Genomic DNA, 19,578 nt, shown 5'->3' on the forward strand with positions numbered 1-19,578 from the left:
CCGCCTGTTCGCCTCCAAGAGCACCTCATTTGTTCAGAAGTTCACCCCTCCCTCCAGCCTCTCCCCATAGCACAGAAAGAGCTTGGGCATCATGCCCCACCCTCCACCTATACAGAGGAAAAAATGGAGGTCCAGGCAGGACTCATGCTGACTGTATAGGCAGCAGTTCGATTCAAGGTCTTTAAAACACCAAAGGCCGGGCGGTGGTGGCGCACGCCTTTAATCCCAGCACTCGGGAGGCAGAGGCAGAGGCAGGCGGATCTCTGTGAGTTCGAGACCAGCCTGGTCTACAGAGCTAGTTCCAGGACAGGATCCAAAACCACAGAGAAACCCTGTCTCGAAAAACCAAAAAAAAAAAACAAAAAAAACACCAAAGGCCCAAGTCTGTTAGTTACAGCTATATGACCTTGGACTTGGCTTCACCCTTCTGAACACACGGTTTCTCTTTTTATGGGTGTCTCACTCAGTTCCTGGGCTCAAGTGATCCTCCTGCCTCCCAAACAGTTGTTGCTACAAACTGATCATTGGTGCTGAACATGATCATCTATTTTCCTCTACATAAAACAGAAAGACAGACAGACAGACAAACAGGCAGCCTCCAGGAAGCTCTTTGAACCCAGTACCTCCATCCTCTCCTTTCCAGGCCCCAGTCTGCCATCTGAGAAGTACGCATGTAGTCAGTGCCTGCCTCAGTGTCTGCACCTGTCAAGGCCCCCTTGCTGTGAGTGCTTGGGGCTGGCTGTGCTTGTCAATAGTTCCCCAGGAGCAGACAGGCTTGTGACAGATGGGGCCTTCAAAAGTCACACGCCTGTCTGAACTGTAGCTTCCTCCTCTGTTGCCTGAGAATGGTATTTGCCTTCCAGGTCTGAGGAGTGGCAGTGGTCAGCACTGACTGGCCTTTTTTTTTTTTTTTTAATCATTGCTGTTGCAACATCCTCTGCTGCCTTTTGGGACTGGATTGTTGCCCCAGCCAGACTCTTAAGGAATTTGTTTTTGGCACGGTGACCACACAGCCCCTCCCTGGTGGACTCTGGCTTCTGAAATCTGAGTGAGGCACCGGGCACTGACTGGGCAGTCTTGGTGCTGACACTGGCTCCTTGCTGAAGCCCTGGCCCTTCGGTCAGTGCTGCATGTACAGTGTGGGCAAAGCAGATCTGCACACTCCTGGAAAACCTACCCACCCCCACATCTCCAGGAAAACATCTCTTTTTCAAGGTGACTGATATTCAGCCTTCGCCAGAACCCTTGGCTCTGAAAGGTGGTGGTGAACGGGTGGCTTTTGCCTAGCTCATTGTGGTTGAGGAGGTGCTGTGGTCACCTGACCTTCCATCTGCCACCCCAAAAGGCCTCACCCTTCCTCTCTGCCTCACCAAAGGCCCAGAGGTGCCTAACTTCTCCTCTAAAAGAGAGAGACTCTACCGGCTCATCTAATGGATTTTTAAGGTGTTCTGAACAAGCACTCAAAATTGAATTGAGGGGAAAAGGGACCCCCACACACATACACACACACAACACACACATCCTGGGCTCCTGGGCTGGGTGCTGAAGGTCTCATGACCTTTGGTCTGGAAAACACTTTGGAGGAAGACTGGTTAGTGGGAGCATGCAGGCTTGGGAGCAGCCTTCCAGAGGTCCAGGACCACACTGTTACTCTGCTCTTGGGACTTTGCCTCAGTCTGCCCGCCTAACTACACAGCCCTAGAGGATGGTTGAGATAGTAAACTAAGTTAGCACACCTAAGGAGTGTGGGCCCAGGGTAAACTAGCCCTGTCTGTCTACCCCCAAGTTCTCTACCCCCCCACCCCCCACCCTCCCACACTCCCACCCCGGAAACCAACTGCCCTAATCACTGCAGGGGTGCAGGGCGGAGCTCTTGGCAGCTTAGGAGAACCCAAGCTGAGAATAGACAGCAAAAGGCCTGTTTGCATCCTCCCCACCGCTTCCTTCTCAAAGCTTCCATCTAAGATTGGTGCCTGCCTTCTGGGGCCACGCCCATCGTAAGCAGTCACTAGTCCCTCTTAGCAGGGCAGGTGGCACCTCTCCATTCAGACCTAAATCCCTGAGGCCAGGGAGAGGGTAGCTGTCCAGTGTCACCTGTGTGGGTCTTACCCGAGGCATAGCAAAGGTCATCAGGTTACAGAGGCTTCTCAGCACTCGGAATTATATGGATTTGAATAGTCTAGAGCAGAGGTTCTCAACCTGTGGGCCGTGACCCCTCTGAGACACTTTCATAGGAGTTGCCTATGACCAACAGAAAACAGATTCATTGCGATTCATAACAGTAGCAAAATTACAGTTATGAAATAGCAACAAAAATAACTGTATGGCCGGGGGTCACCACAACATGAAGAACTCTATTAAGGGGTCGCAGCACTAGGGCGGTTGAGAGCCACTGCCCTGGAGAACGTAGAGACCCTGTGATGAGAGAAGACCCAGCTGCAATGTCCGGGCACCTCTTTGAATTTGGCCTTGCTTCTCACCTTCACTGTGGGGGTCTGAGCTGCACGTTGCTGTGCCCTGGCCCTGTGGGTGAATGCGTATTGTCATCCCGGGGCTGGAGATAGATGCATGGGAAGAACTGTTGTCAACTAAGGTCAGAGGTCAGAGTGGGCTGGAGGCACAGCGCCCTCCAGAAGGCATGGCCCTGGGGTACCCACTGCCCCTGTGCTTGTGGAACGCAGCTGCTGGTGCCCACGGCTTTGTCATCAGTGTGTCCTCCCTCGACGCTGAACGCAGCCTTTTATTAGTTTTCCGAGACAGGGTTTCTCTGTAGCTTTGGAGCCTGTCCTGCAACTAGCTCTTGTAGACCAGGCTGGCCTTAGACTCACAGAGATCCGCCTGCCTCTGCCTCCCGAGTGCTGAGATTCATGGCCTGTGTCACTATGTCTGGCTCAAGGTTTTTTGTTTGTTTATTTTTAAATCATCTCCAACAATAAGTGGATCCCATAAGTGGAATCCCACCCCCACAGTCCTGGTAGCCTCTGTCTTTGTCTGTCACTGACCACTTTGAGTCGGTTAGATGAAACCATAAAGTATTTAGCTTTTGTGCCTGGCTTATTTCACTTAGAGACCAGCATTTATTTTCTCTTTTCTTTCTTCCTTTCTTTCATATTTTTAAACTTTATTTTTTTCAAAGATTTATTTATTTATTATGTATACAGTGTTCTACCTGTGTGCACTAGGTCTCATTACAGATAGTTTTGAGCCACCATGTGGTTGCTGGGAATTGAACTCAAGACCTCTGGAAGAGCAGCCCATGCTTTAAATCTCTCCAACCCCAACCTTTATTTCTTATGCAGTGTCCAAGAAGGCCAGAAGAGGGCACTGAATCCCCCTCCCATGGAATTATGGATGGTTGTGAGCCACTGTGTGGGTGCTGGGAATCGAACCCAGGACTTCTACAAGAGCAGCCAGTGCTCTTAACGACTGAGCCATTTCTCCAGCTCCAGAGAGCAGCATTCTCAGGGCTCATTTGTTACTGTTTTGGCATCATGGTGGGAGAGCAGCCTATTGCATGTGTGTGTTAGTTCCCTAGGTAGCCTTAGGTGGGTCCCATCCTCGGCCGTGCTGGCTGCAGTGCGGTGTGTTGACGAGCAGGAATCCCCACTTGGGACTCCTCTGGCTCTGAACCTGTAGCAGGATTGCAGCGTCTGTGTTGGTCTCTACTAGATGCTCCACTGCTGTCCTACCCCGCTCCAGTTCTCCCTTCCACGTCCTCAGCAGCTCCTGTTAAGAATCCTGACTGTGCCGTCCTAGGTGGCAAGAGCCTTCACTCTTTCTCGGCAGATAAGAAGCTGTGTTCTGCCCAGGTGGCATGTAGCCAGGGGGCAGTTTACAGTGATGCATGTGGGATGACTCCCCCCACATACACATATACATGACCCCCCAACAGGCACATGACCCCCCCATAGGCACATGCACCCCCCCACACAGAGGCATCCCCACATACACACACATGAATATATGCAGACCCCCCCACATGAATACATGCACATACCCCCCACATGAATACATGCACATACCCTCCCACATGAATATATGCACATACCCCCCACATGAATACATGCACATACCCCCCACACGAATACATACACATAGCCCCACACACACACCCATGAATACATGCACACACACACGAACCTTAAATAGTGCATAGTGTCAATGTTCACAAGTTCTCTGTTTTAGGCTTTTCTTGGCCGGTTGTCAGGAATAGGTTCCCTCAGACTTTTTGTTCTTTTTCTTTCTTTTTATTTTTGTGTGTGTGTCCATGTGTATGCACTAGCCTGTTCTTGTATGTTTCCCATGGTATGACTATATCTTGCTTCCTTAACTAAGCACATAGAATGTTCTTTCTGGTCTGAACTCCCCTGTGGCGACACCTTGTGTGCCCTGGGCACCGTAGGAAGGTGTGTCAGGTCAGTGTCTCAGACCCCTGGATGTCCACATCTGTTTCCACAGTTGTATGGAAGGCCGGGAAGCCTTCCGGGGCCGTCTCCTGCCCTGCCTGCCTTGTAATCTCCTGTATCTCTATTTTGCAGGCCAAAAACAAGGAAACCGGTGCCTTGGCAGCCGCCAAAGTCATCGAGACCAAGAGCGAGGAGGAGCTGGAAGACTACATTGTGGAGATTGAGATCCTGGCCACCTGCGACCACCCATACATCGTGAAGCTCCTGGGAGCCTATTACCATGATGGGAAGCTGTGGGTAAGAGTGCGCCAGCCTGGGCCCCAATGCCCACCATGCTGACCCTGTGTCTGCGGTGTGGGTCAGAGCTGCAGCAGGGAGAAGATGAAGTCTTCTGCTGAGTCCTCGGCCTCCCCTTCCCACATTCACCCCACTTCCCGTCCTCAGGCTGAGGCCACAGAAGCAGAAGTGTCCCAAAAGTCCGTTCTGTCCTTGAGTGCTGTGCTGTAGCGTACGAGCAAGGCTGGACCGTTGCTAACCCTCTGTGAGTGGAGGGTGAGCATCCCTCATCTAGAAATCCGACACAGTCCATAGGGTGCTGCTCCTGCTCAGAGCATTTCAGATTTTATACCGTCTGCCGGGGAGGCTTGGGGCAGCTCCCCTAGTAAACCTGGGTGTGTTTTAGGTCTGAGGTCCTTTAGAGCCTTAACACGGCACCCGATAAGGAATTCTCATCTCGTGCTACCTTGGGCACAGAACGCTCCAGAATTAAGTGGGTGAATTCTGAACGAACACCCAGAGGCCTGGTGTGGACAGGGCGTCTGAGTGCTGACCTTGGTGTCATCTGCAGGACTCACAGCTCTCCCACTTCTCTGCTTGTCCCTCCTAACCATCACCCCTGGCTCCTGCAAGGGTCCTGGGACCTCACTGGCTTCATAGGATGAGGCAGCCCTGCCTGTAACTCTGTCATCAGCTTGCCTCATGGTGACACTGTTCAGTTGACAAAATCCAGATGCCCTGCAATGTGCGTCTGGCTAAACTTGTTTCCTGCCAAGTCTCTCTTACACATGCATGCGCGCGTGTGTGTGTGTATGTGTGTGTGTGTTTGGTGGTGACAGTTGAGTCCAGGGCCTTGTGTATGCTAGGCAAGTGTTCTACCACTACATCCAGCTCAGTAGCATATATATACATATATGTATATATGTCCCATATACTCGTATATACACGCATATGTAAATAATCCCCCTCTAAGCTCTGGACACCAAGGAAATGAAGTGATGTGTGTGTAAGAAACATCTCAAGTAAATTTTGGGTGCAGCTGGCAGCATCAGAATCTTGCAGACATTTGGAGATGTGGCTGAGGGTCATCAGGTGCCGGGCATCTCAGCCATGACTGGGGCTATGTGAGCCCAGGTCTTGCCACTGGGGCTAGGAGAGTCGGTTCAGAAATGTGCACTGATTGGAAAGGGATGTTTTAGGCATGGTGCACACTGCTGTGGTGGGTTGGTGTGTTTGGGGGTTTTCCATGTCTAGTCGGGTCTCAGAACACTGGGGAGCTTGCTGTTGGCCAGGGGTGTTTTGCCATTTTCCATGCCCAGTGGGCAGTAGTCTTGGCCTTATATTGACAGAATGCTTGACTTAATCCTGCTAAGTGGAGAAACCTGGTTCTCTGAAGAAAGAGCTCTGGCGCTTAGGAAAAGGTAGAATTCACAAGGCCCCCTGCTCTTTCACCTCGCAGGCAGGAGTAAGCCAGTGGCCAAGGGACAGGGACTTGGCCTTCCCAGCTTGAGATAGTCTGGTGCCCATTTCTGTGAGATGCCCGAAGAGGGGCTTCTTGAACACAAGACAACTAGTTGTCACACAGCTCTGGCGGTTCCGGACTGTGGTGCGAAGGTTGGCTGGGCTCAGGTCAGTGGGAATCATGGAGGATTTTGTTGAAGAAAATCTCATGGTGATATTGGGAGCCAGAGAGCTCCTAAGGTCCCAGACAGGAGCTCCTTCCTCCTCAGTCCCTTCCTAGGGCCTGTCTCTGTGACTTCATGACAAGTCTTCTCTCTTAAAGGTGATGTCACCTCCCATTAATATCGCCACACTGGGGACCATGCTTCCAGTGTCTGAATTCTTGGGGGACATACATAGGCCATAGCATAGCTCCTCCTACCCAGGGCTCTGTCCCCTATTATTTGCTGTTCTCCCCCAGCCCCATCCCCCATCTCGTCACTTGCTATTTCCCCCTCCAGAGCTCTGTCCCCATCACTTGCTGGCCCTCCAGGCTCTGTCACTTGTCACCCCCCCACACACTGTCATTTGCTGCTCCCCTACCCCAGGTTGTGCCCTCTGTCACTTGCTATTCCCCTCCAGAGCTCTGTCCCCTGTCGCTTGCTGCCCACCCCCCAGGCTTTTGTCCCCAGTAGCAGGGGAGACCCCAGGCTATGTCCTCTGTCTTGCTGGCCTCCCCTGGCTTTTGTTCCCCCCCCCCCCCCCCCGTTACTTGCTGCCTTCCCCAGGCTCTGTTATTTGCTGACTCCTCCAGGGCTCTGTCCCTCGTCTCTTGCTGTCCCCCTTCAGTGCTCTGTCCCTGTTACTTGCTGCACCCCTAAGTCTCTGTTCCCGTTCACTTGCTGTTCCCCCCACCCTGGACTCTGTCCCCATCAATCCTCCCCTACCCCTGGACTCCACCCTGTTGCTTTTATCTTTCGTTTTACTGTTTGAGCATCTCTTGGGGGAGCCCCTTGGGCAGAAGTGGTAAAATAAAATCCACATAGCCAACTCCAGATTCTAAAGCCCTTTTTGTCCCCTGTCGCCTGGGACCCTGGGGGTGGGGCAGGACATGAAGAGTCACTAGTTGGTCTCCCTTTTCCAGGGGAAGACACAGAGGCACAGAGAGGCGAGCCTTCTGCTCAGAGCCACAGGGCCAAGGAAGATGAAGCCAAACTTTGTTTCCTCCGTCTTGATTCTTGGAGCCGCTTTCTGCTGTGTTTATTGTTGTTGTGTTTGTTTCAGGGTTTCAGTCAAGAGAAAATAACAACAGATGAACAGCAGACTTCAGCTGTCTCCTGGAGCTGCTTTGAAAACTAGTTTTTCAGGGCTGGATGGTGCTTGCTGTGCAAGTCTGGGGACCTGAGTTCAGTCCCCAGAGCTCAATATGGATAAGAAAGGAGTGACTCTCAAATTGTTCTCTGACCTCCACATGTCCACCATGGCATGTGCATTTGCACACAGATAATAATGATAATGATAATAATAATAATAGTCGTAGTCGTAGTATTTGTAGACAGAAGTTTCTAGGTACATGCCACCACCAGCCAGAGGCAGAGGAAGCAAGATGAGAATGCCTTATAGAGAAAAGGTACCAAGCCATGTGGCTAAACATAGACAAGGATTATGGGTTAATTTAAGTTATAATGGCTAGTTAATACTAAGCCTGAGCTAATAGGCCAAACAGTTTACAATTAATATAAGCCTCTGTGTGTTTCTTTGGGTCTGAACGACTGTGTGACCAGGCAGGACATAGACTTTTGTCTATAAGTAATAGTAATGATTGTTTTTAAACAATTATAGAAAGAAGAAATGGCTGATGTCACTTGGGTAGTTACTGAAGAATAATGGGAACATATAGAAAAGCAAAAAATGAAAGCTGCTTGAATTTTTCTTTTGCCAGAGGACCCACTAATTCAAAATGTATTTTCTATATGTTTTCATACATAGAGTTTTAAAATAAGTTAGGGTGCCATGCCTGCTACTGTGCCTTTGCCCTTTTAGTTGAGACACCCTACCCTCCATCACATCACCATCTTTCTGTCCATCCCTCCCCATCCACCATTACTCCGTCCGTCCATCCCTCCCCATCCCCCATCACTCCGTCCATCTCACCCCATCCACCATCACTCCATCCGTCCGTCCCTCCCCATCCCCCACCACTCCATCCATCCCTCCCCATCCCCATCACTCCGTCCATCCCTCCCTCCCCATCCACCATCACTCTGTCCATCCCTCCCTCCCCATCCAACATCCGTCCCTCCATCCATCCCTCCCCATCCCCCATCACTCCGTCCATCTCACCCCATCCACCATCACTCCATCCATCCATCCCTCCCCATCCCCCATCACTCCATCCATCTCACCCCATCCACCATCACTCCATCCATCCATCCATCCCTCCCCATCCACCATCACTCCATCCATCCCTCCCTCCCCATCCCCCATCACTCCCTCCCCATCCCCCATCACTCTGTTCATCTCTCTCCTATCCACCATCCACACATTGGTGGGAACCCCAGGTAATCAATTACAGCAAATTGGGGAAATTTCTCTTATAGCCCTAGATGCTGCCTGACAGTTCTTAGCTTTTGGATTGATGGCAACTAGGGACCTGTTTGTGCATTCTAAAAGGGCTCGTGTAGTAATTTCAGGATATTAAGTCACACACAGAAGTGGGCAACGGATGGCTTTTTAATGGGGCCAAGACGGCGTAAGATAATTTGTCTCTGCAGCGTTCAAACTTCCCCATTCACTGACGTTCCAGTCCGTTGGTCGGTTTTTATGGGATGTAGGTGCGACTTGTTTAGGGAACTTCAGTTCATAGCGTCATTGCTGCTCTTGGAGTGGGTCAGCCCCTGGGGAGAGGTGCAGCTGGTACAATAATCGGAGGCCATGTTGTGCAAGGCCTGGATGCCAAGGTGAAGGTTTTAATGTGACCTTATCACAGTAAGCCTTTAGACCAGTAGGCTCAGCTCCTCCTGGAACTATCAGTCATGTCGGTGATGGAGCCCCACCTGGCCCTCCCCATCATAAACAGGGTGCTGCCTTGCAGCCTGTAGTTTGAGCGCCTTCTAGGTGAGTCATACTGGTTGAAGTTTGAAAATATCTATTTTGGGCCTTGGCAACCCAGTTGCAGTTTTGCTCAGGGGAAGTATATTCTGTGTCAGCTTTGGGGGCAAGAGGTAAAGCTTTGAGTCTTGTCGGGAAGCAGCTCAGAGTAGATCCAGCCGGAAGCCTAAGGATGTGATGTGGATCATGGACTACACCAGGGAAGGGGAAGAGACTTTTTTGAACTGTGTCTTACAGGATGCGTAGGAGTTGGAGAGAAGCAAGGCGAGAAGCCGTGTGTTTCTGAGATTGAAGGTTGGAGGCCACACTGGCTGTGGTGTCACCTCTGTGGGGTGTCTTGAGGCCCAAGCTTCCCGTGTGGTCTCAGGAGCATGCTTTCCCATGTAGGTGTGTAACAGAACCAGACCGGGCTGCTCCTGGGAATGGGCGTAGAGGAGCTGACTGTCCGCCAAGCTCCTGTATCCCGCACAGGCGGATGGACCCTTCTCACAGCAGTGTGAGCCCTCGACCCACTGTCACACAAAGTGAGGTCATGTTCTTCCGGAACACACTCTAAAACACAGACGTGAGTGGGAGGACTTGAGCAAGTGGAAAGTGAGGTAGAACAAGTCCAGGGAGGAAGTGCCCTGGACGTAGGTTTCTGGAGTGTGGTCAGGAGCCAGGGCCTGCAATAGAGAAGGAGAAAACCTCCCTCCAGAGAAAGGGCGGGGACATTTCAACTGATCCCAGAAAGCTAGGTGGAGGCAGACCTCTGCAAATTTGGTAGTATCAACAGTCAGAAATTCAGAGGCCCTGAGGCAGGTGCCATAGAGGACCACGCAGACGCTACCTTGACTGGAGTCTGGCCCAGAGTGAAATGAAATGGGACTGAATTGTCCACAGTAGCACCGGTTTAGGGACTAGGAATTCAGCAGTGAGAGAGCCTCACGGTAGGGAGAACAGCTAACACGAAAGTAGCCCCATTCATCCCACCACGCACACGTGTGTGGAGGCCAGGGGTCAATATTGCGTGCCTTTCTCAGTCACTTCCCACCTTAACTTTGAGGAAGCATTTTTCACAGAACCTGGGTTTCATTGATTCTGTTGGGCTGGCCAGCCTCTGAGCTCCAGGGATCCGACCGTTGTCGCTTGTCCTGCGCTGGAACTGCGGGTGTGTGTACCACCATACCCAGCTTCTTCTGTGAGTGCTAGGGTGCCCTCACGCTTGCCTGGCAGACCAATTGAGCCGTCTTCCCAGCCCCAACACTTGCGGCTTTCAAAATGGCAATCTCACTTTTCAGATATTAAGTGCACTTATTTAAAAAGAAGCTTTCATATTGCCACCTTAAGTGGAAAACTGGGTCCGTTGCCATGGAAATAAAACAAAAGTGTTCTGTTGTGGCTAAGCCCTTTGCCCTAATGAAGCCTTGGTCTGGGTCCTGCCCCAGGGAAGGTCCCCTGGGAGGGCAATGCGCAGCCTCAGTGCAAGGTGACACTTCCGCCCTCCTGCCAGACTCCCCGTGGGGAATGGTCTTGTGGTAAGGACATCTGGCCAGACCACGCCACCCGGGTCAGGAGGGCTTCTTGCTTGGGGTGGGGTGGTGAAGGACCAGAGTGACCTGTTGTCTGTGTCACTGTGTAGTGGAGAGGCAGAGCCTGGGCACTGTGCTTGCGGTCTCTCCCACCTTGGAGCCCACTTCTCATTGCTCATTGTGAACCCTGGGTTTTTAGCTGTGGCATCCTCTCGTGATGAAACCTCCTCAGACATCGTGTGGGAAGAGTGGAGACTAGCTGCTGGAAGCTACTTGCTCACTCCTTCCCGTGTGGCCCCAGAGTAGGACTTGGGTTTTTGAGACTGTTTAGTCTGCACCAGGTTTCTTGCTCTCGGCATTGGGCAGTTTGGAACAGGCAAGCCTTGCTGGGCTGTCCTGGGTATGGCCGGCTTGGCATCATCCCTCGCCTCTACCCAGTAGTGCCAGGATACCTTCCTTCCAAGATACAACATCCCAAGTTGTCTCCAGATGTTGCCAAGTGTCCCTGGCCAGATGGCCCTGGGTGAGAGCCAACAGTCCCTCCCTCCCACAGCCTTTTGCCACCGTGGTGGGGAGACAGCTGCCTTTTGTGGCGCTAGGATGCAGACTGGTACCTGTGGTACGTGCCACAGGCCACACGTGCCCTCAGATACACATCCCGAGACTGGGATGTGCCTGTCAGGTAGCCACAGACCTCAGCGTCCTCTACTGTCGGCCTGCACCGATTCTCTTAGGGTGGAACTGAGAGGAAATGAATTAGTCTTCATCCTACATCTTTGCCAAAGCTGAAGTGAATAGAGGTGACTAAGAGGGAGAGCACCGAGAGCCATTTCCTCCCACAGGGCTTGTTCCTCAGGCCGGGATGCACAGAAGCTAGGAGTTCCAGCAAGGGGATGTGTGTGCGCCTGTGCGTGTCTGCACGTGGTTCAGAATCACTAGCAGGGGACTTTGAACGTTCTAAATACAAAGAGTGATAAAGGATCCTAGGCGATCAACACTATACCTACTGCAGTCCGTAGTATAGTCCGCGTTACGAATGACGTAAAAGGAGTCAGTTAAAGAGGGAGAGACACCGTGCAGCTCAGGGCGTGCTGGGTTGGAGTCAGGAGGCCTGAGTGACCCCTAGGACTCGAGCCTCTAGACAAGGACACTTCTGCCTCCCATCCCCACCCTCAAGGTCTCTAATTTCTTCCCCTGACACAGTGACCTGGCAAGAAGTGTCCTCCTCCCTGGGCAGCTGGGTCTGTGCCTTTGAGCCCACCTCTTCTGTGGTTGAATGAGCCTGCCCCTTCTATTGTTGTACCTTTTCCCCCCCCCGAAACAGGGTTTTTCCCCCCTGAAAAGTCCTGGCTGTCCTGGAACTCACTCTATAGACCAGGCTGGCCTTGAACTCACCGAGATCCACCTGCCTCTGCCTCCAGAGTGCTGGGATTAAAGGCCTGTGCTGCCGCCACGCCCTATTTGTTATTGTAATTCTTTTTTTTTTTTTTTGGTTTTTCGAGACAGGGTTTCTCTGTGGTTTTGGAGCCTGTTCTGGAACTAGCTCTTGTAGACCAGGCTGGACTTGAACTCACAGAGATTCGCCTGCCTCTGCCTCCCGAGTGCTGGGATTAAAGGCGTGCGCCACCAACGCCCGGCGTTATTGTAATTCTTAATTCTGAATCCTTAGCCATCTGAATGGCCAGAGCAGTCCTTCTCAGGGGTGTGTGACCCCTGGGCATGGACTCTGAGGGCCTGCTCCTCCTGGGCTCCCTGGTAGTCACTAACTTCTGCTTACCATTTGGGTCTCTGTCTCTGTCTCTGTCTCTGTCTCTCTCTCTCTCTCTCTCTCTCTCTCTCTCTCTCTCTCTCTGTGTGTGTGTGTGTGTGCTGTGGTTACATAGGCCCCTCTGTCCTCTGAGGCAGGTGCATTTCCTTCTGCCACCCCCATCTTACACATGGGCTCCTGGAGACTCAGAGACGGTGCTGTGGTTCAGATGAAGTTTGTCCCCTGAGGATTCAAGTGCTGGGATTGAGTCCCATGGGTAACATTGTGAAAGGCAGGAGAAGCTGAAGAGGCGGAGCAGAGTAGGTCCTGTGGGCCTTGCTTTCTCTAGGATTATGTTGGCCTTGGAGTGTGTAGCTTCCCATAGGAAGGGCAAGCCTAGCTGCTCCAGCCTCAGAATTACCATGAACCTTCACTAGACAGCACCTTATGCAGGAGCACCCAGACGTCTGACTTGCCTCAGGGTTGTAGCTCTAGCCCTAAGGGTCCCCATGCAGAACCGAGCCTACCTGCCCTCACTCTACCAGGGCTCCTGGACCTGACAAGGACCCACGATCGCAGTTCAAGGCAGGAAGCAGGACCAATGTTTACTGCTTCTGTTCTGTATTTTGGGGCGTCTCCTTTTTGCTGGCCACTCCCCTGCTGCCCTCCCAGGAGGCCTCAGCAGGGTTGTCCCCGAGAGAACCTTTACCCTGTGGCTCTCGTGACCTCTGCCCCATTATGAAAGCACTTGTGTGGGTTCTGCATTCCACAGGCCGGTCTCATGGGATTGACGCCCACCCCCCCACACCCCAAGCAGGTGGGGCCGTTCTTCATCTAGCCGTCATCGGCTCACATGCAGAAGCAATCATAATGGGTCAGGAAGTTCTAGGTGCAGGGGACACCTGTTTGGAGTTGGGCTGGTTGCTGCGAGTGTCCTGTGGTTGACTGCAGCTCGGGTGTTGCTGGCTGAGCTGCCTTTGGTATCCTTGCCAAACACTAGGCATCCAGATAGAGCCACCCTTGTGTCGCTGTGCCCTGGAGGTTGGTGCTGCGGTTACCCAAGCTTGACAGATAAGGCTGCAGTTTCTGAGCTGAGTTAGGGGCAGAGCTGCATGCTCCTGGTGGAGGCACACCCTGGCCACATAGATGCTTTGGCTCTGTGAAGACTGTGTGACGTGGAAAGGTGTGCAAAAACCGCGCAGTCCGTTGTCATTCACTGGTGGGACCCAGGACCCTGCCACTACTTCTCCGGCTCTGTGAGCTGGCAGGTAGTACCAGCTTGTTGTGCCTACTGCCCCGTGGTCACTTCCTGTCTCTGGAGACACCCCTGCCTCTCAGGGACTCAGTGCTATGAAACCTTCAGTAAACTATGTAGTCAGTGATAGTGGCAGAAGCTGCACAGGACCAAAGTAGACCCCCTGAATGCAGGAATCTCTGTGAGGAGGTTTTTTTGCATGTGGTGGCAAAAAGACGACTGGTGGAACCTGGAAACAACCTAGGTGCCCCTCAGCTGAGGAATGGATAGAGACAATGTGGTACATTTACACAATGGAGTATTACTACTCAGCGGTAAAAAACAATGACATCTTGAAATTTGCAGGTAAATGGACAGAACTAGAAAAAAATCATCCTGAGTGAGGTAACCCGTACCCAGAAAGACAAATGTAGTCTGTACTCACTCATAAGTGGATATCAGACATAAAGCAAAGGATAACCACCCTACAACCCACAAGCCCAGAGAAGCTAGAACCCTCATCCAGAAACAGACGGAAGCAGATGCAGAGAGCCACAGCTAACCACTGGGCCAAGCTCCCGGAGTACAATTGAAAAGAGGGAGGAGCTATGAAAAACAAAAAAAGACATGCTCATGGCCAACAGGTATATAAAATTCTTGGCCTCACCAGTCATCATGGAAAAGCATATTAACCACAATAAAATAAGTATGATAAAGTGAAAAAACTATGTTGTCAGTTGTGCCATCTCTGATCAGGAGCCTGCTACAGTGTTGATACGGCTCTTGTCCTGTGTGCCCTGACTGAAGGGTTCCAAGTCCTTGTCCTGAGTCCTTGGTGGCTATGCCTGCGAATAGCACTGGCTGATTCCTTTCTGGGCCCAGTACTGTTCTTGGCTAACCTATGAAATGGTGCCTAGCCAGCTGGTCAGCCAAACCAAATCCTCCCTGCAGAAAAGGGACTCCCTTGTTCCTCCCTAGAGAGTTTGAGCCCAGCCCTGACTTCACATTTCCTGCACAGTGGCCAGGACTCCAGCCCTGGGGACTCTGAGCCTGAAGCCGGGATCCCTAACCTCTGGGAGAGTCCACCTAGGAGCGGAGTGAGGCATTCTTGCTCTTGAGTCACCCCAGTGCCATCTGAGTGATGCCTTGGGCCTGGGCAAGCACCTTTGAGTAAGGCCACGGAGTGGGGGTGGCTATAGGCGAGTGGCATCACGGAACTACCACCTCCACCCCTGCAGGCATTCAAGAACCAGGGTTACTGCCTCTGACTCAAGCCTCATTCCAAGGCTGCTAGGAACAGAGAAAGCTGGATTCCTAACCCGAGCTTGCTGCGAGGTGGTGGGTGGAACTGGCATGGAGAAACAAGGCTGGTCCTAGGAAGCCTAGTGGGTGTAGGCGCCCTACTCAATGGCCACATTGTTTGGCGATGCTCGGAGGTGGGGAGGTTCTGCAGCTGATGACGAGGCTGGGTTTATGTTGACTCTTGCTTTTTTTTTTTTCTTGACTTCCTCCTTCAGGCTTTGGTTGACTAACTATGAGCTTCTGTCTTCTGCACTGTATTGGAGAGCCTGAAGACCTCCAACCCTTGACCTAGGGTCTAGCTATAGTCACTAGCCCTGCTTCCTCAGGGAGAAATGGGCCCAGAGAGGAAAAGGTAGCTTGTTCGTGGCTGGCCGGAGGGTTCGGCTGTCCCGTGTCTCAGAGTAATATCAGCTTGAGTTTATTCCTGATTCTTCACGTATGTGCTGAGTGGGGCAGCCCCTTACCCTGCAAACCTCGGTATTCTTGTCTATACAGCATGGGTAAGAATGACTGCTGTGGCTTTGAATGTTTAATAAAATGCTTAGTACAGCCCCAGGGCATTGTTTCTGCCCTAATTTCTGGACGTCTTAAAGTCATCCAACAAACACTAGTTAATCTTATGCAGCTAGCCCTCGGTGCCTACGGGTTCTGCATTGTCTGTACTGAACACAGAGAGAGACAGCGTTCCTAGTCAGTGTTGCCTGAATGGTACAAGGGAAGAGCTATTTACCCAGCATTTCCATTGAATTAGGTGCTGTCACTCTCCAGAGTCTTTAAAACACGTGGGAGGATGTGTGGGTTCTGTGTAGACGCGACACCATTCAGTAAGGGATGTGAGCATCGGTGGATAGATTTCTACCCTTTGGGTTCTGGCCAGATTCCTACAGACTGTTGTACAAGACCCAGGCCCTGCAAGTGGGTAACACCACCCAGCTTTCACCAACAAAACTGTTTGTTCTGCGATATAGTGACTCTAATCACATAGAGACCTACACTGTTGATGCTGCAAAGGGTCGTTTTCCAGGTAGGGAAATAGAGGCTCCGGCAGAGAAAGGGTTAAGGTAGCTTGTGGAATGCTAGTGGCCTCAGCTGTTTCACACTTGGTCTTGGTCAGCTGAGTTCCTTATGCCTTGCCAGTATAACGTAATGGCTTCAGGAAAGGCCAGGGGTGGAGTATTGAAGCCCAGAGACCTGCAGGTCAGCAGGGTGGTGGTTTACCTCTGGACTGTGTGTGACTCAGTTGTCTCTGGGTTTAGTTAGGGCTGTGGCAGTAACTGGCGGGGCTTTCCGGGTGCTGTAAAAGTTAATGCCTAAGCCCTGGGGTGGCCAGGCCACTCTTATCTGAGTTGGGACATCCTGACCTCTTATCTCTGAGTGAGCAGCCTGCTCAGTCCCTGTGTAGAATGGGAGGGCCCAAGGGTTAGAGCCAAGAGGCCAAGGGACCCATCTCTCACTGACCCAGGGCCTGTGACTCAAGCTTCCCGTGGCTTCCTCCTTGAGGCAGAGGAGGGGGGATGGACGCTCACTAGATCTCTCACAGACCCCACCTCACCCCCATCCTGGTTCTGGCTCTGCCGCTTACCGTATGCGTGACCTGACTCTGAGATTCAGGTCCCCATATCTAAAATGGGAATAAAATATCACCTAATTCTGATCATAGCAGGTGGCATATGTACTGGGTCCCTCCCCCGATGCCAGCCTCTGCCAGGGAATCTTCTGAAGAGTGATTGTCCACGCAGAGCCTTGCTTAGGGGATGGCATCAGAGAGAAAGAAGCACTCCCGCTGTGCTAGGTGTCGTGGGAGGGGAAACTGAGGTTCTCGAGTTAGCCAGTCTGGAAGCTGGGATGGAGTGATACTGTATGTGGCTGCCCACACACTCGGCCCTCACTGTTAACTGGCCAGCTGCTGGGGGTCAGCATCGAGCAGGGAAGGGGAGTGTGGTGGAGGTGTAAGAACTTGCATTTCTGGGTCCCTCAGCTCTGGACAGTTCCTGCTGCTTAGCATATACAGCTCAGGGCAGAGAGAGAGTGCTGTCTGGGAAGGCAGGGTGTCTTCTAGAGTGACCCCTGGGTGCTAGGGTGTTCTGCCAGTGGCTACATTGTCCAGGAATGTACGAGGCAGTGAGGCAGGGGTGGCCCCTCACCGCCCTCGCCCTGTTCTGTCATTGTTGCTGAAATGGCGCCTGGTGCAGGGCCAAAGTCCCATGGATCTCCATTCCATTCACAAATGGCCAGAGCAGTGGAGCCCAGAAGCCCCAGAGCCTGGCCCCAGACAGCTGCTTAGCCTAACCAAGGGCAGCGTGGGCCACAGTGGTTTCCAGTTTCCTTGGCCTTCAGCCACACAAGGAAGCCGGTGACTCCAGGCTGCTGTCATATCCCCCATCAGGTGCCCTCAAGCAGTGGTCGCCAAGGAAACAGGGATCTCCTAGGTACTGAGAAAGGAGACCCTCCAGCAAGGGGGGCACAGACAGCAAAGGCCTTCCTGGCTAGAATTACCACCTGCATCCCTGTGTGGAGGCCCATCTTTGCTTGCTCTTGTTTTACTTTCTTGGCATATGTGTGAGTGTGTGTTTGTATTTTTCTGTGCATTTGCTTATGAAGGCCAGAGGTCAACTTTGGTCCTCTTCCTTTACCCCGCCCCCAATTCACACACCTTATTTTTTCAGACAGTGTCTCACTCTCACCCAAACCTGGAGCTCACTAATTCTTCTAGACTAACTTAGACAGCAAGCTCCATGGATCCTTCTGTCTCCATCTCCCCAGTATTGGGATTATAGGCATTCACCATTACACCCAGTTTTTTATATGGGTTCTGGGGATCTGAACTTGTGACCTCATGTTTGTACCACATACACCTTACTAACTGAGCCATGTCTCCATACCTCCTTGTTTTTTTCAAGAGTCTATTTGAGGAAGAGAGATCACCTCTTTTTTCTTTTCTTTCTTTTTTTTTTTTTTTTTGGTTTTTCGAGACAGGGTTCTTTTCTTTCTTTGAAGCCTGTCCTGGAACTAGCTCTAGCTCTTGTAGACCAGGCTGGCCTCGAACTCACAGAGATCTGTCCACCTCTGCCGCCTGAGTGCTGGGATTAAAGGCCTGTGCCACCACTGCCCGGCTGAGAACCAACCTCTTAACAAAATTTTAAGTGTAGAATACATTATAAATTGTTGCTACAGTATGGCCAACGGGCTCCAGAGCCAGTCAACTTGAGTAACTGGAGTTCTGTGTCCATTTATCAGTGGCCCCCTGTCTGCAGCTGGGCAGCTGGCTCTGCTCTGGGATCTGTGTTTTTAGTCCTGGGCCCCTGGCATCAATGAGTCTGCAGTGCCTTCCTGATGCTGGATTCTCTCCCTCACACTTGTCTTCCGCCATAGTGCAGACTTTTCCTCTCTTCTTTAGAAGCCAGCAGTTCTGGTGTGTGAACCACTCCACATGTGTCACGCATCTGTCATGCACACAGAGCTTGCTTTCACACCTTGCCTTTTCTGGATGGCGCTTCAGGGAGCATGGGCGTATTCACCGCTCTTTGGGACCCTGGTTTCAATCCTTTTAGATAAATGCCCAGATGTTGTATAGCTTCTTGAGAAACCCCAAGATGGCCTTCAACTCAAACTTCCTGCCTCTGCCTCTTGAATTCTGGTTGCCACACGACTCCATGCTGTGTTCTGTAGCAGCCACATCACTTTGTGTCCCCTCTGGAAGTGGACCAGGGCTCCCTTTGTGTCTCCTCAACAGCACCTGATAGCATTGTCTCTGATAACAGCAGTGTGACAGACAGACTTCCCTGGTGTTTAGGACATGTTTGCTTGTACACTTATCTTCGGAGATGTGTCCGTTCCTGTCCTGGCTGGTCTTGGTTAGGCTGTTGGAGTTTCCTTTGCTGCTGGCTTCTAGGAACTCATTGTGTCGTCTGGAGATGAGCCTGTTAGGAAGTGGTGTGGTTGGCAGGTGTGTCCCTGGGCTGTAGGCCACCTTCTACCCTATGTCCTCTGCTCACAGAAGTGTCTGCATCAGACAGGCCCATCTGTTCTTTCGTGGTCACGGCACCTATGTGTCTGATGTCATGTCTGTGAAGTCACTGTCAAGATTAGTGGCATGAAGCTTCTCTTATGGCCTTCTCTCAGGCCCTTACAGTTTCTGCTTAGTTCCAACTTTTCATGCACTCTCCATTACTGTTTGTGTAAAGTAAGAGTCTGGTTTCTTTCTCTTCTTGTGGGTGTCCAGTTTTCCAACCCCATTTGTTGAGAAGACCATATAGCCCAACTGACTGTCGCTGGACCATATATATGAGGGATTATTTCTGGGCTGTTTGGTTTGTTCATCCTTCTGTTTGTTTTGTGCCATTACCAGATTGTATCAATTTGTGCAGCATTGTATTATGTTTTAAAAGTGGAAGGCTTCTAGATTCTCAACCTTCTAGCTGAGATGAAGTTCAGAAAATGTGAGACTTCTGGTTGTGGCCTCCTTTTTTTTTTTTTTTTTTTTTTAAGGTTGTTTTGACTGCTGAGGGCTCCTTAAAATCCCTGTGAACCTGAGGCTCAGTTTTTCCATTT

The 19,578-nt window shown here is 51.5% G+C and overlaps 1 protein-coding gene across 1 annotated transcript in view; it reads left to right on the forward strand.

Moving 5' to 3' along the window:
• Positions 1–19,578, forward strand: part of Stk10 (serine/threonine kinase 10) — a 101,280-nt gene that overhangs the window by 19,093 nt on the left and 62,609 nt on the right. Inside the window, exon 2 of the mRNA XM_057774393.1 lies at positions 4,539–4,703. Within this exon, the coding sequence (XP_057630376.1) occupies positions 4,539–4,703 (165 nt within the window). The remainder of the gene's footprint in view (positions 1–4,538; positions 4,704–19,578) is intronic.

Source organism: Chionomys nivalis, chromosome 7, assembly GCF_950005125.1.
Source record: "Chionomys nivalis chromosome 7, mChiNiv1.1, whole genome shotgun sequence".
Classification (NCBI taxonomy): Eukaryota; Metazoa; Chordata; class Mammalia; order Rodentia; family Cricetidae; genus Chionomys; species Chionomys nivalis.